The following is a 14,763-nucleotide window of genomic DNA, read 5'->3' as shown; positions in this document are numbered from 1 at the left end:
TCTGGGTAGAATAGCCGGATAGGTTACTGTGGCATGATGGGAAATGTAGTGTACTTTGTAAAGCGACTACCCAAAGGCGCATGGGAAATGATGGCGGATAGCGGATCCCGAGAGATACAGAAATAAAATTTGCATAATTTTTATGATTTGTTTTGAGATAGGATGGTCCTCGAACTCACTAATAATGCCCTTGAACTTCTGATCTTCCTGTCTCCATCTCCTATAGCTGGGATTACAGGAGTTTAGTTTTTTTTGTGGGTGGTTATTTTTGTTTTGAGGCAGGGTCTCACTACATAGCCCTGCCTGGCTTGAAACTCGTTATGTAGACCAGAATGGCCTCGAACTCACAAAACTCCGCCTCCTCCTTGCCTCTCGAGTGATGGAATTAAAGGAGTACCAACATGCCGGACTTGTTTTAGTTTTGAAACTGCCCCAACCCGTCGACTATAAATAAACTCGATTTGTTTTCTTTGAGCACCCCTAAGGTAGTCCTAACGACTCTGAGCCCGAGAGAAGGCAGTAAAAAGTATTTCGAATGAATGAATGGGCTCCCTATGGTATCAGGAAAATCAAGGGACCACGGGAAATTGAGTTCTCAAATAAGATTAAAGCCTGTCACCGCCAAACTCCTCTTATAACGTTGCGATAAAGTTCCCGTGCCAAGTTCAAGGAAATCAGATAACATGGGGCAAGCTGGGAAATGTAGTCTCAAGGCCACGCCTGAAAAGGGTTCAGCTCCAGACTTCCAAATATGTCTCAGAACCCAAGGTACCTAAGAAGTCAGTTTCCAGATCAAGAAAAAGCCTACGTTTTCTAGTGGTAATAATTCCCTGAGCATACTAGAAAGAGGACTCCCACACATAACCAAAACGGCCATATACAGCCTACCTAGGGCTGCAAAGTACACTAGGAATTATACACTCCTACACTCAGATTGTATCATGCTCTCCTGGCATGCAGGGATTTTGTAATCTAAAATGTGATGTTCCACTAGGTTTGAAAGTTTTACAATAGACCCAACAGATAAGCATACCTAATAAACACCTAATAAAAATAATGTGATCTTTCACATAATTTTCCCCAAAAGTCCATTTTCAAAAAGGATAAAAATCATTTTGAGACAGGAACAGTCGAGCAGAAACCTGTCAAAATTGGTATAGGGAAAACAAACGTTTTTCCTAAGGGACACTAACGCAGACCATCCACTCCACAATCCTTGGATTTATGCAGAGAAATAAGCCATAAAACCTCCAGGGCCTGGGAAACAATGATGATAAGTCCAAAAGGGTAATCCCATGATTTTTGAGATATGAGATACCTGAACCCTACCCTACACGCACACACGCACGCACACACGCACGCACGCATGCACGCATGCACGAATCCTTCTTCCCCAAGGCAAGAAGTCAGATATTTCCATCTTTGGGACCCACAAGGAAGGAGAGCACTGACTCCACAAACTGTCTCCGGTTTCCACTCACTGACCACGGCATTCGTGCACACCCTACTAAGACACACACTAATAGACGTGTTTGTTTGTTTTTTTAATATACCACTTCATAAAATAATCCACAAAGTAAGGCTACACCAGTGCACAGACAAGAGGTAAGACTATTTTTAGCCAGATTTGGTCTGGTTACTGTCCCGCCTCTCAAATTCTGGGATTCTATGCATGCTCCTACACACACCTTGAATGTGTTGTTTAAAACTGTCCTTGGAAGAGTTACTTACCTTATAAAAACATTTTAAGTCTAAGAGGCAATTGATTCTTCAGGGACACCTATGGCTGGCCTGTCTGTGTGACTATCATTACACTGGGTCTCCAAATGCCCATGACGAGAAGCATATCTTGAGATTACTCGTGTCCCACTTCCAACTAAGGAACAGAAAGAAACTCACTCCCGAAATGTAGTCCATACACTGCCATTAGAGGAGAGGATTTCATCCCAACCCCCAAAATCAGGTCACTTTTAAAAATGATTTATTAGGAATTTATGTTTGTCTTCACATACATGCAGGTACACAAGTACACCACTAGAGGGCATTGCATCTCCTGTAGATGGAGTTACAGGCTATTGTGGGCTGTCTGACATAAGTGCTGGGAATTGAGCTTGGGTCCTCTAGAAGAGCAGCAAAACTCTTAACTGTTGAGCCATCTCTCCTGCTCCAGAAGAACATCTTTTTGTTAATTATTACATTCATTTGCACATGTATGCTTATGTATGACAACACACATGGAGGTCAGAGGATAACTTGCAGAAGTTACTTCTTCCGTCCACATGAGTCCTGGAGATCTAACCCAACCCAGGTCATAGGGCGTGGCAGGATACACATTTACCTGCTGGGCTATGTCCTGGGTCCTAGAATCACATCTTATAGATCTATTCCTCTATCGACCCTGATCATTATTTTTGAAGAGGGGAGGGTGTTCGTTGGTTGTTTGTTAAAATGGGGTTTCTTGGTGTAGCCCTTGCTGCCTTGGAACTCACTCTGCAGACAAGGCTGGCCTCACACTCATGAAGATCTGCCTGCCTCTGTCTCCCAAGTGCTGGGTTTAAAGGTGTGAATACCGGGGTTGGGGATTTAGCTCAGTGGTAGCCCTGGGTTCGGTCCCCAGCTCCGAAAAAAAGAAAAAAAAAAAGAAAAAAAGAAAGGTGTGAATACCACCTGTATTGTCATTATTTTTTGAGACAGGATCTCATATAGCCCAGGGTGGTTTTGAACTCCCTCTGTAGCCAAGGGATGACCTTGAAATCCCTACCCTCCTGTCTCCAGCTCCCAAATGTTGGGATTACAGTTACTCACCATCATATCTAGTTTAAGCAGAACTGGAGATTTAACTCAAGGTGTCATGAGTGCCAGACAAACTGTACTCCCAGCCATGCGCTCAAAATCTCGTTAATGACAGTGGGTGACTCTCCCAGGCAATATGGAGATGTCAGTCAACCCACACAGCCAGACACATAATAACAACCCTGAAGAACTTGAACAGATGCCAGGGGACCCTTTATTTTGAGTTACAGATGGGACACACTCTGGTGGCTCCTGGGCTCCACACAATGGGACATGTCCTGGCAGTCTCACTTCCAGCGGCCTCCAACTCGACCCTTCCCAGCCCCCTTTCGGCTGTGGGAGAAGAAGGTGGTGTCAGGAAGAGGTTCTGAGCCTCCAAGATAAGCTTAACACAGCATCTTTAAAATTCAGGAAGTCCACCAAATACCCACCCCCACTCAGAGGAAGTCAGGAGCAGAGGCCAGCAGTGCAGTACTGGGCACTGAGTCAGGGCCTCTCCCATGCTAAGTAAGTACTCCACCACTGAGCCACAAACCAGGCCTCCTCGCTGGGGGATTCTGGGCAGGGGCTTTACCTCTGAGCCACACCCTTAGTCCCTCACTGGGGATTCTAGATCTACCACTGAGCCACAACCCGGCTGAGTGCAGCTCTCTCAGATAATGCCCGGTAAGTGGTTGGTGGTCAGGTGGGAGTTGACTTTCATGGGTTAGTTCACAGAGAACTCATGCAAACTTATAAGGGGTAAAAGAAGGGTTAGCTAGAGGTCGTGACATGCAATGGGGCTCAGGGAGGCTGGAAGAGTACAGAAAAGGCTAGAAAAAGAAACAGACTGAGCAGAAAGCATCGAAAAGCCTGGGCATGGTGGAACACATCAGTGATCTCAGCCCTGGAGGATGAAGCAGGAGGTTTAGGAAATGTTTGAGGACAATCTGGGCTATATAGCAAGAAAAAAAAATATATATATGGACTACAAGGAAGAAAGAAGAAACCAAGTCTTCCAAGACATCCTCTGAGTACACTCCATATGTTGTGGTGCACAAATGCCTGTAACTTAGCTCCAATGGATCCAAACCTTCTAGTTTCTGTGGGCACACACATATGCATACTTATACACACACACACACACACACACACACGCAGTCACACACACATACCCATACACAAACACGCATACAGATGCACACACATGTGTGCTTGCAAACATGTGATGCAAATATGGTGTAAAATAATAGATACTCAGAAAGAAAGGAGCTGGAGGGAGACTGAAACCTAAGAGCTGATAAGGAAAGCAAGAGGTTGTAGTGTAAGTCAATAATCCCAACATTCCTAAGGCCAAATCCAGAGGATCAGTAGTTCAAGGCCAGCCTCAGCTACCTAGTGATCTAGGCTACGTGAAACCTTGCCTTAGAAATAAATAAACAGGGGCTGGAGAGATGACTCAGTGGTTAAGAGCACTGACTGCTCTTCCAGAGGTCCTGAGTTCAATTCCCAGCAGCCACATAGTGGCTCCCAACCATCTGTAATGAGATCTGATGCCTTCTTCTGATGTGTCTGAAGACATTTACAATGTACTTACATGTAATAAATAAATAAATCTTTTAAAAATAAATAAATAAATAAACAAACAAACAAACAAAACAGCCAGGAATGGTAAGTCACGTCTACCATCCCAGCGTGCCACTGATTTACTTACATGTTCAAAGCCAGCCTGGGCTACACAGTGAGTTCCAGGCTAGCCTGAACTACCAAGTAAGACTTTGTCTTGAAATAATAAACAAATTAAACAGACAAAAAAGACAATAAATAAACCCACAAGAACAGATAAAGATAGGATATCTCGGGAAGCAAGGCAGGAGAGTCCAAAGGGGCAGCTGAAGGAGGGAGGGAGGGAAGGAGGGAGAGTGGGAGAGAGGGAAGGATGGTGGGAACAGAAGGGTTCGTATGTAGAGGTTAGGAGTGGCACTTACAATTTCTGGGCATGACTGATGCGGTTGTACAGCACATTGATCTGTGGAGCAGGAAACCAGGCTAGGTAGACACCCAGGCAGGGACCCGCCTGCAACACCTCTCACCCAGCCTGGGCCCCAACAGAGGCAGGTAGATCTCACCTCATATTTCTGTTGCTTCAATTTCTCCATCAGGTCAAATTTCTCCGATTCCAGCTGGTGGATCCATTCTGACAGCTCCTGGGCCTTCTCCCTGGCAGGTGGAGAAGGACCAGGATGCAGCGAGATCCAGCCTGTGTTCTAGGTCCAGAGAGGTTGAAACACCTACCCCAGGCCAAGTCTCTTTGGGTTTGGTAGAGTTGCTGCACTCTTGCTAAGATTGCAGGCTGAAGGTTTTAAAATGTGTGGCCACATTTCTGAAACGGAAGTTCCCAAACGGAAGTCTCCCAACGAAGAGAGAAGGATGTAATGGCTTTGAGACCCAGAATGAAAGCCGTTTGGCTATTACTTACATATTTAATGTGTGTGTGTGTGTGTGTGTGTGTGTGTGTGTGTGTGTGTGTGTGTGTGTGTGTGTGTGTGTAGTTTGGGTTCCTGGGACAAGATCTCATGTAAACTAAGCCTGGTCTCCAACTCCATATACAGCAGACGATGACTTTGAACTTCTGATCCTCCTGTCTCCTCCCTGAATGCTGCAATTCCGCCTAAATTCTGGAGGGGGCACTGTGGATACCAGACACTAAAGGCCACGCCAGCTACAGGGCAGCTAGTATCTGAGCGACATTTTAAACACAGAAGACAACAGTAGACCAGAAAAGTAGTGCCAATTGCCTGAAGTAACACAGCACCAAGGTTCAGACCCAGAGTAGCGCCCGTTGAAGCCTTGTGAGAGCCTCTGCGACCTACCGGAGCTGGTCCTCCCCCATGTAGTCGATGTTCAAGGGCTTTTTCCTCTCAGACAGGATCCTGAGTTTCATCTCCCGACCAGTCTGTCGCTTCCCACGCTTCTGTTCTGCCTGGAGGGGGAGGAATCGCAAACCAAGAGTGGAACCTGGAGGCTAAATCCACTCAGTGTCCTTCAATCAAGGTCAGTGCCTCCACCAGATGCAAGGAGTCTAGCCTCAGTCCTCCTCCCTCAGATTTAGAACTCCAGACTACTGCCCTCCTCCCTCCAGCCTCAGCCCTCCTCCCTTAGACCCAGGGGTCCAGCCTCCAGCTCTCCTTTAGTCCCAGAGCCCTAGGCTCCAGCCCCTCCCGACTCAGACCCAGAAATTCAAGTTCCATGCCTCCTCCCTCAAATGTAGGAATACAGGCCCCAGTCTTCTTCCCTAACACCCAGGCACCACCAGAAGGACATCGTGAACAGAAGAGGGACAGAGACAATGAGCAGGGTGTCTCCCTCACCTACTTTGTCATGTTATCTACAGTGACAGCTGCGCCTGAATGAAGTCCAGGCTTAGTCCCCCTCCTCAGGACCAACACTTTGAAGTTTCCCTTCCCTACTTGTAAATGCAGACTTCCACAGGCTAGACTCACCTTGACCAGGTAGCCCCCAAAATGAGCCCCCATGTTGGACAGAACCTTCTTCTTTTTGGCGTCATCCTCTGCTCTCTTCTTTGCCTCCTCCTCCTCCTTCCGCATCTTCTCCTCCTGTGAGAACAAAGGGGTTCACTCCATGAGGCCCTACAGACCTGAAGGAGGAAGATCTTAGTCTGGGTAGTTGATGGTTCAGCTCCACAATGAGTGAAGTTTGAGCCATGGAGGGGTCCATACCTTAACTTGGTATACAGTTCAGGCTAGCCCCAAATTTCACAGAAATCCTCCTGCCTCAGTGTCTCCAGTGCTGGGATAGTAGGTCTGAGCCCATCCCACCCAGCAAAGCTCAGTCTTTGTGCTATGGTTTGAGCCTCTTAATCCAGCCATGCCTGAAGTTGGATCAGCAGTAGAGTTTTTTTTTTTTTATTATTTATATGCACTGTTTGCCCTTCCGATAGGAAAATCTTTATGCTACGTGCTACAGGGACTTTCTGAGAACCACAGAGAGTATCATGGGAAATAAAGTATTCTTCTATACGGAAAGACAGACACCTACCGCCAGCTTGGCCTGGCGTTCTCGCTCCTTTTCTGTTCTGAAGCGCTGTTGCTCAGCTCTCTCTGCGCGACGCCTCTCCTGTGAGTATTAGGGGGAAGATTGAGGCAGGGGAGGGGGGGTTGTTGGAGGCTATCCCCTCCCACAAGTTATCCCTCCACCAGTAGGCAACAAACAAAATAAGTATAGTTTCTTTCGTTTAATTTTATTTTTCTGAGATAGTCTAATATAGCCTAGGCTGGCCTCGAACTCATGGCAATCTTCCTGTCTCGGCCTCCAAAATGTACGCCTGGCAGAAATATGTACTGGAGTGCAGTCACCCAATGTCCCCACTGTTTCTCCCAGAGACCCCAAAGCACTACGTGGGGGGAGGGAAGAGATGATGTACTGGAGGACCCGGCCCTCCCAGCTCACAATACGGTCTTTTAGCGCAATGAGTTCCTCCTCTTCCTTTTTCCGCTGCTCAAAGTGCACATCGATGAGCGTCTGCAGCTCCAGTAAGTCTTTCTCCATGCGCTTCCGGTGAATGTCCTGCAGAGGGAGCCCGTGAGGCCGCCGGACAGGGCCCTAGAGCCTGCCCTATCCCAGCCCCAGGTGACGATTGACAGCCAGCTGAGATGGCGTCCAGCAGATGTCAGCAAAGCATTCCTTGCTAACAACAGGACACTGGGGGTAAATCCAGGCTTTTCAAGAAGGGAACAAAGATGGGCACTTGTCAGAATGGCTTCAAGGCGCCAAAGATCCTGCAGCTGCGTCGGGGTAGGACATCTGTCACTTACATCAAAGTCCACACGCTCCCCTTCTGGAATCTTCGGAGGAATCAAAGGAGGAACCACAGGACGGCTGTGTCAATAGAAATGGAAAGCAGTCATCAACAGGCTGGTCTCCCTCACCTGCCTCCCCACGCACTGTTCAAAATGACAGCCGCTCCCTGAGTCTGTGTGGAAACCAGTCAGGAAAATACCGTTTGAATACTTTGTTTTGTCTGTTTCGACATACTTGTAAAAACTGTCGGGGCTCAGTGACACAAATCTGTCATCCTAGCTGCTAAGAAGTCTGAGGCAAGTTCAAGGCCTGCCTAGTCTAGAGAGAATCTAAGGCCATCCCTGGAAGCTTATGAGACACTGCCTCAATATCAAAGTAATAACAGGGCTGGGGATGAGATTCAGGGGTAGAACCGCTGCCAAGAATCCCCCAGTGAGGGCCTGGGGGCGTGGCTCAGTGGTAGAGCACTTGACTAGAATCCCTAATGAGGAGCTGGGAGTATGACTCCGGGCTACAGCCCCTGCCTAAAGTTTCCCAGTGAAGGGCTTGGATGTGACTCAGTGGTAAAGTACTGGCCTAGACTCCCCCAGTGAGGGACTTGAGAGTGTGACTAAAGATAGAATACTTGTCTTGAACATATGAGGCCTTATACTGAATCCTCTGCATAAAAAAGCAGGCAGGGATGGCTCAGCAGACAAAAGCCCACATGCCAAGCCTGGTGATCGGAGTTCCATTCCCTGAAAGCCACAAGGTGGAAAGAGGGAACGGACCCCTGCGAATCGTCCTCTGAACTGAACACTGGCACCATGCACACACCTCTGCTCACACACTCACACGCAAAATAAATAATAAACGTCTTAAAGTTTAAAAGTACAGCTTCTTTTTTCTTTTGCACACGCTCTGAGATACTTCGCTTTCTTTTTAGCCCTTTTATTTTATGTGTATGTATGCGGCTTTGCCTGCTGCCTATGTAACATGTGGATGGCCGGGTGCCCTCAGAGACCAGAAGAGGGCATTGGATCCTCTGGAGCTTGAGTTACAGGTGTTTGTGAGCCGCCACGTGGATACTGGGAACTGAACTCACGTCCTCTGGAAGAGCAGCAGCCAGTGGAGCCACCTCTCCAGGCCTGAAAATTTTATTTCAAGGGTAAGGCTGGGGCCCAGGGCTCACACATACTAAAGTCCATAAACTTTAGATTGATGCTCTTTCAGTAACTTACAGTTACCCAGTTGCTTTGACGCTGTGCAGCTGTAACAAGAAAAATGTCTGCGCACTCAGAACACCTACAGTTTCTTTTAATAGCTCGGATTTAAGATCAGCAAAGCCCACAGATGCTGAACTTGAAATTACCAAGACTACCTGTTCTGAGGATGCAGTAATACCTTGCTGGCGAACACTCTTTCCCAAGAACCTAGTTAACAGAAACTTCCTGAATAATTCATGTGCCAGTACATTCCACCCCTTGGCAGGGCTCATCCACTTGGTGACTTTTGGTGTCAGTCCCAGAAGTCCTTGAAAACTGCCCTCACTCCCTCCATCCCTTCCCCAGTAGCTCTCAAACCTGGAACCTTGCTAATTGCATTCCTTTCTCCAAGGGTCTCTAAGCCCTGACCCTAACATCAGCACCCCAAGCCTCCTCTTAGCTCAACTAGTTTCCACACCCTGCACTGGCCTCCCTGTCTTAACCATATGCTAACAATGACCTGGTTCTGCATCCAGACTGGGTTTTATATGTAACCACTAACTTTGCGTGTAAGAAATGGCTTTCCTTGCCAACAATGTACCTCCTTCAACTAGCAAGGTCTTTATCGATAGGATCCAGGTTATCACCTCCCTCAGAATGCCTTCCTTGGCTGGCCCTAGGCAGACACAGAGCCCCCTTACATGGTGTTCTAGATCCTGTTTCACAATACAAGAATGTCCTGAACTTCCTGCCTTAAGAATTAAGCTTAGCTGTTTCAAGTCCTCATTTCTCTGCCTTTTGGGTGCCCTGTCTCTCTTGGTGGGGGAGCACAGGAGGACAGGCTTGTAACCCACACCCACCCTGTAGCACCTCACCTGGGTTTGGGGCGCTCTTCTTCTGGTGGCAATAGGGGAATACAAAAAGATAATTAGTGAGAGTTGAGTAGAGAGAGGCTTGGCACCCCTAAGAGGAAATCCAGGGTCATCCGAGAGCCCAGGGCTGGGGGAAGTACATTAGGAGAGGAAAGGGAAGTTGAAGTGGACAAAAGGGGGGAAGAGGGTCACTCGCATCAGATATACATTCTCCACTGGTGTGGGGACACCCGTCCCAGACCTCTGAAAGCCCAAAGGACCAAACTACTGGACCACCTACAATTACATCTATCCTTGTCTCCTGCCCCCCCCCATCCTACCCAGCAATGGAGTGGACCCATTGCTTCTCTTTATTCAGGGAACCCAGACCTCTGTCCCCAGCCTCCTGTCCCCTAGGACACAGACCCCCTCTCTTTTTACTAAAGTAAAAAGTATTCTAAAATTCCTCAACTCACGCCTGTGATCTTAGCATTTGGGAGGCTGAGGCAGGAGAGTTGCTCTGAGTTCAAGGCCAACCTAGGATATGTATCGAATTTCAGGCCAGCTTAAACTACAGGTGGAGACTGTCTCAAAAACAAAAAAACCAAATGAATAACAAACTGAGCGTGGTGGTGAACACCTGTAATCCCAGCACTCAAGAGACTGAGGCAGGAAGGTTGCTGCAAGTTTGAGGTCGGCCTAGGCTACCTGAGAGCCTGTCTCAAATACAAACAAAACATTATGTAAGATTAAAAAGTTCGGGCCCCAACCTTCGAATGTATATAGCGGAGAAATATAACATACAGGGTCAGGGGCTAAAAGGAGAGTAGATGGGGCACCTCTCCACCAACACTCAACTTTTCTCGTAAGCATTTTTCCAAGATTGGAAAGAAGGCTTGCATACCACTCCCTTTAAGGAAGGGAAAAGGGTTAAAAACACGCAAGGCAATTTCCCTTCACGGCCACCAGAGGACGCAGGGCCCTAGGGGCTTAAAGGATTAGGCTGGGCCCAGACCGGTTATCCAGGAGCTAATGGGGATGGTGGATTGTGGACCTGATGATGTCGGGGTCCCCAGACACCCCGAATCAATCCCAGGAAGCGAAGAAGCTATGGTTACCTCGCTCTGCCACCGGCTCCGGCTCCTCGGGGGCTGGGAGGGGGAGGAGGAGAAGCGAGGATTGGGAAGGAGGTGCAGGGAGAGGCAGCCAGCCACACAGGAGCATAAAGGGGTGGGAAGAGAAGCAAGATGCTGTTAAAGAGTGGACCCAGGATCCTCCAGCCCAACACATCGTTCTTCACCCACCCCCACCCCAAGACCTACAAAGAGACCTGTGGGATTCAAGCCTTACCTTCTTCCTCCACTGCTTCCTCATCTAGAAGGAGTGAGGACACACAAAGAAAACGTTAGGAACTCTGGAGCATCAAATATGTACCAGGGACTCAGAGATTAGCCTCAACTCTCCCCACTCAGACCCAGGAGATCAGGTCTCAGCCCTCCTCCCTCAGACCTGAGAGTTTAGGCCTCAGCCCTCTTCCCTCAGACCTGGGGTCCAAGCCCTAGTCCTGGGTAGAAAACTGGGTTAACAAGATGACCTTCTGTGCCCCAGATGCAAATGTACCAGGGGAGCATTTCCAGTTGTTGCCAGAGGTTTTCCGTGCAGCTTTAAGACATCTCACCCCTACCCCTACACCAAAGTGGGGCTGGACTGCTCCATGAGCCAGCCTCCTCCTGCTTCCTCCAAGCCAGGACTCCAGGGGGTTACCCTACCCCTTAGGCCAGCCCACTCCCCACTCACCTTCTGCCTGTTCCCTAGAGACATGGACAGGGAGAGAGGAGGGAAGAGAGGACAGTTAGACACCTTGGGATAGAATGATCTCTTCCCGTTGCAAGCCCCCAACACCCCCTCCAGACTGCATCTCTCACTCCTCATATTCTTGTTCTTCGGTGTCTGACATCCTGGAGTAACCTGCAGACCAGAGAGAAGAGGCTGAGTGAGATAGGTCCCCAAGGAAGAGGGCTGGGCCTGAACTCCTGAGTCTGAGGGAGGGGTGATGGGGTCCGGGCACCCAGCCCAGACCATGGAGGCCAGGCCCGAGTTCTATACTGAGCTGCCTACCCTGCCTCCTTACCACAGCTGTCTTCTTTTGTCTTGTGACAGGTCCATGAGAACCTGATCCCAGGAGGGATTAGGAGATACTGGAAAGGGGACAGGATTTGAAGACAATAGCTGTCCCACCCCTAGTGCTATTTTGGGGGAATGTCACAGACAGAGAAACAGAGGACATTTCCCAATAAGGAGTTGGAGAAGTGGGGCTCCCCCCACCCCCAACACCCACTGCTACCACAGCCCCTTCGTTTGCCTAGGATTCCTCCCATCATGCCTCTCCCCTTTCCCGTACATTCTGCAAAAGGATGGATGTATCAAAAGCAGCTACTTCTTGAGCCCCTAAAAACAGAAGCTCCCTCCTCCAAACTCTGCTTCTGTAGGCCTAAAAGTCTCCAGGTTGAGATCTTTAAAGCTCAATACCCACAGGATCTGAGATCCAAATCCTATGCCCCTGTTAAGGTGAGACCAAGAAATCTTCGAGACTCTAGATTGGGTGCCCAATTCATAATAGAACATGTCTGGGCACTTATATTCTAAGTCCTGAAGGATTGGGTCTGGGGGAGGGGCGGGGGTTGGAGGGTGGTGTTGAGATAGGGTCTCATATAACCCAAGCTATCCTTGAACTCACTATGTGGCCAAGGATAACTATGAATCCCTGATTCTTCTGCCTCCCAGAACATCAGATTACAGCCTGCACCTGTCTGGTCCCCAGGTGTAAGATCCTCAAATAAAACCTGACAACCAAACTCAGAGGTTCCTTTCAGGACACTCTGACTATCGGTGCCACTGTTCCCAATAGTCCTTCCTTCCTTCCTTCCTTCCTTCCTTCCTTCCTTCCTTCCTTTTCTTCTCTTTTCTTTTTTCTTTCTTTCCTTTTTTAATTCTAAAACAGGACCTTGTTGTTTCTCAGCCTGGCCTTGAACTCAAAATCCTCTGCCTCAATCTATTGAGCACTGGGACTTCTGGCCTGTATCACTGAGATCTCAGGCCCTGAGCCTCTAGATTCCCAGTCCCTCCCCAGTTCCCCCTACCTCATACTTCCCAAAGCCTAATTCATGGGAGTATCTGCCCTTCTGCAATTTCCCCAGCCTCTGAAACCCCCACAGTTTTGGTTGGTTTTGTTTTAAGACAGTATTACTATGTAGCCCTGACTAGTGAGAATTATCTTTGTAAACCAGGCTAGACTTGAATTCATAGAAATCCACATGCCTGTGCCTTCAGAATGCTTCCTCCACAATGTTAAGAAGAGCACCCCCAGATTATGTAACCCCCAGATTCCACCCCTCCACCCTTGCCATTCCAAGTCTTCCCGAAGGCTCAGACTTAGCTGGGTTGTTGCTGCCTACAATCTCAACCCTCGGGAGGCAGAAGGATTACAAACTTAAGGCCAGCCTGGGCTAGAGAATGAGACTCTGTCTCAAAGGGGCAGGAGGAGAAGGAGGAAGAGGAGGAAGAGGAAGAGGAAGAGGAAGAGGAAGAGGAGATTCTGTCCCCACTGTTACACCTGGTTCCCACTCCCCAAAGATATCAGTGTGAAGAACTCAGAGCCCGGTTACCTAAGGCTGGGTCCACAGATGCTGTAGAGGGAGTCTGAGGCTTCTGAGGACAATGACGCACCCCCTAGGTTTATAGCTAGATGCTGGGCCCCGCCCCAGGCTGAGGAGGGGGGCAAGGATTCCGATGTTCAGACCATCCCCCATGCTCAGAGTCCTGCTCTGCCTACTCTGGCTCCATCCAGTTTTAGGGTCCAACACCTGTCATCTGCTTCAAGATCCCTGTCGGATTTCCATCAGCAAACACCCTAAGGTCCAGGCTATGTCAGGCCACCCCTCAAGCTCTCTTAGAGTACCCAACAATACCCAGTGCTTTGGAGTTCCCAAGATTGGAAACTGTAGAGGAAAAGGGGGCTTAATGACAAAAGGAGGGGGTGTCTTAATCGAGGCTTCCTACTTCTACCTCTGTGTGGCTTTTCTCAAACTTCTCTTATGGCCTCTGTCCTTGGCCTCCATCTGTATATTCCGTGCCTTTTTTCCCTCTATTCCTCCTTCTCTCCCCTCTCCACCCCCACTCCTTTGTCCACCACCAGAATTCCACCATGGTGACAACAGGCAGCTAAAGCTGGGAAGCAGGTGTGGGGAGGAGGGAGGGGATGGGGTGTCAGGCTAGAGAGCCCTCACCCTCCCAGCCCCTCCTCTTTCCAACTGACACAGATCTTTTTTAGTATCCTCCCACCACCAACCCCCACTCCCAGTCAAGCCATGACCTTGAACTCTAGGGAAGGCAGTGCCTGCCAGGGAAGGCAAGCTTCCTTGCCCCTTCTGTGCCTCATGCTCTGCATTTGTTTCTGTGGTTGTGCGGGCTTTCTCTTCCCCTCTTAGGTTTGGACTCTTTTTTATCCCCCCCCCCCAGTGTGTGTGTGTGTGTGTGTGTGTGTGTGTGTGTGTGTGTGTGTGTGTTTTCATCTGTCAGTCTGTCTGTCTGTCTGTCTGTCTTCCGAACTGCTGTGAAATTCTGCATAGTTTTTGTTTTCTTTTGTTGGGACTGGGGGTAAAATATTTGAAATGAAAGTCGTCCCACAGAGCAGGTCCCATGCAGCCCACACAGGCCTAGAACTCATTATGTAACTATGGATGACCTTGAACTCCTGATCCTCCAGCCTCCACCTTCCATTCGTGAGATTAACACAATTTCTCGGTGGTTTTGTCCTTGTGTTTCTGGTGGAATGTCTGTATATTCATCTAAACTGTTTCCATATCACTTGGGCTCTGCCTCTCTGTGTCTGGGCCATATATATGTTTCTCTCAATCCTTCTGCATCTCTCTCTCTCTCTCTCTCTCTCTCTCTCTCTCTCTCACACACACACACACACACACACACACACACACACACACACACACACACCTTCTCTTTCTCATTCTGTAGGGGGATTTGTGGTTATTGGTCCGGTGGTTGGTTGGTTAGTTGGTTGGTTTTTGTTTGAGTTTGGTTTTCGGGCTTTTGAGACAGGATTTCACAATGGCTGTCCT

At 48.6% G+C, this 14,763-nt stretch overlaps 1 protein-coding gene across 8 annotated transcripts; it reads right to left on the bottom strand.

The window, feature by feature from the left end:
- Window positions 1-2,978: 2,978 nt before the first annotated feature.
- On the bottom strand, window positions 2,979-13,338 carry Tnnt1 (troponin T1, slow skeletal type). Of its 8 annotated transcripts, none has more exons than NM_134388.2 (14): window positions 13,294-13,338; window positions 11,554-11,596; window positions 11,426-11,439; window positions 10,979-11,002; window positions 10,747-10,779; window positions 9,653-9,674; window positions 7,608-7,671; window positions 7,243-7,359; window positions 6,832-6,909; window positions 6,276-6,389; window positions 5,646-5,755; window positions 4,902-4,992; window positions 4,761-4,801; window positions 2,979-3,126 (listed from the first exon to the last, which is right to left on the bottom strand). In NM_134388.2, the coding sequence occupies exons 2-14, from the start codon at window positions 11,583-11,585 to the stop codon at window positions 3,081-3,083; spliced, it is 786 nt and encodes a 261-aa protein (NP_599215.2). In that variant the 5' UTR covers window positions 11,586-11,596; window positions 13,294-13,338; the 3' UTR covers window positions 2,979-3,080. The 8 variants fall into 8 exon arrangements, with proteins under 8 accessions (NP_599215.2, NP_001264189.1, NP_001264191.1 ...); NM_001277260.1 differs by having other exon boundaries at window positions 9,653-9,671; NM_001277262.2 differs by lacking the exon at window positions 10,747-10,779.
- Between the last annotated feature and the right edge of the window lie 1,425 nt (window positions 13,339-14,763).

Source organism: Rattus norvegicus, chromosome 1 (assembly GCF_021556685.1).
Source record: "Rattus norvegicus strain SHRSP/BbbUtx chromosome 1, alternate assembly SHRSP_T2T, whole genome shotgun sequence".
Classification (NCBI taxonomy): domain Eukaryota; kingdom Metazoa; phylum Chordata; class Mammalia; order Rodentia; family Muridae; genus Rattus; species Rattus norvegicus.
The sequence above is the reverse complement of the archived record's forward strand: the minus strand, read 5'-3'. Positions and strand labels throughout refer to the sequence as shown.

Excerpts from the sequence above, each read along its gene's own strand:
- Tnnt1 (NM_134388.2), bottom strand. The coding sequence starts at position 11,585 with ATGTCAGACACCGAAGAACAAGAATATGAGGA. Across the intron at positions 4,993-5,645 it reads ATGGGGGAGGACCAGCTCCG|GGAGAAGGCCCAGGAGCTGT; the intron begins GTAGGTCGCAGA and ends TCCACCTGCCAG. Across the intron at positions 4,802-4,901 it reads TGAAGCAACAGAAATATGAG|ATCAATGTGCTGTACAACCG; the intron begins GTGAGATCTACC and ends CCTGCTCCACAG.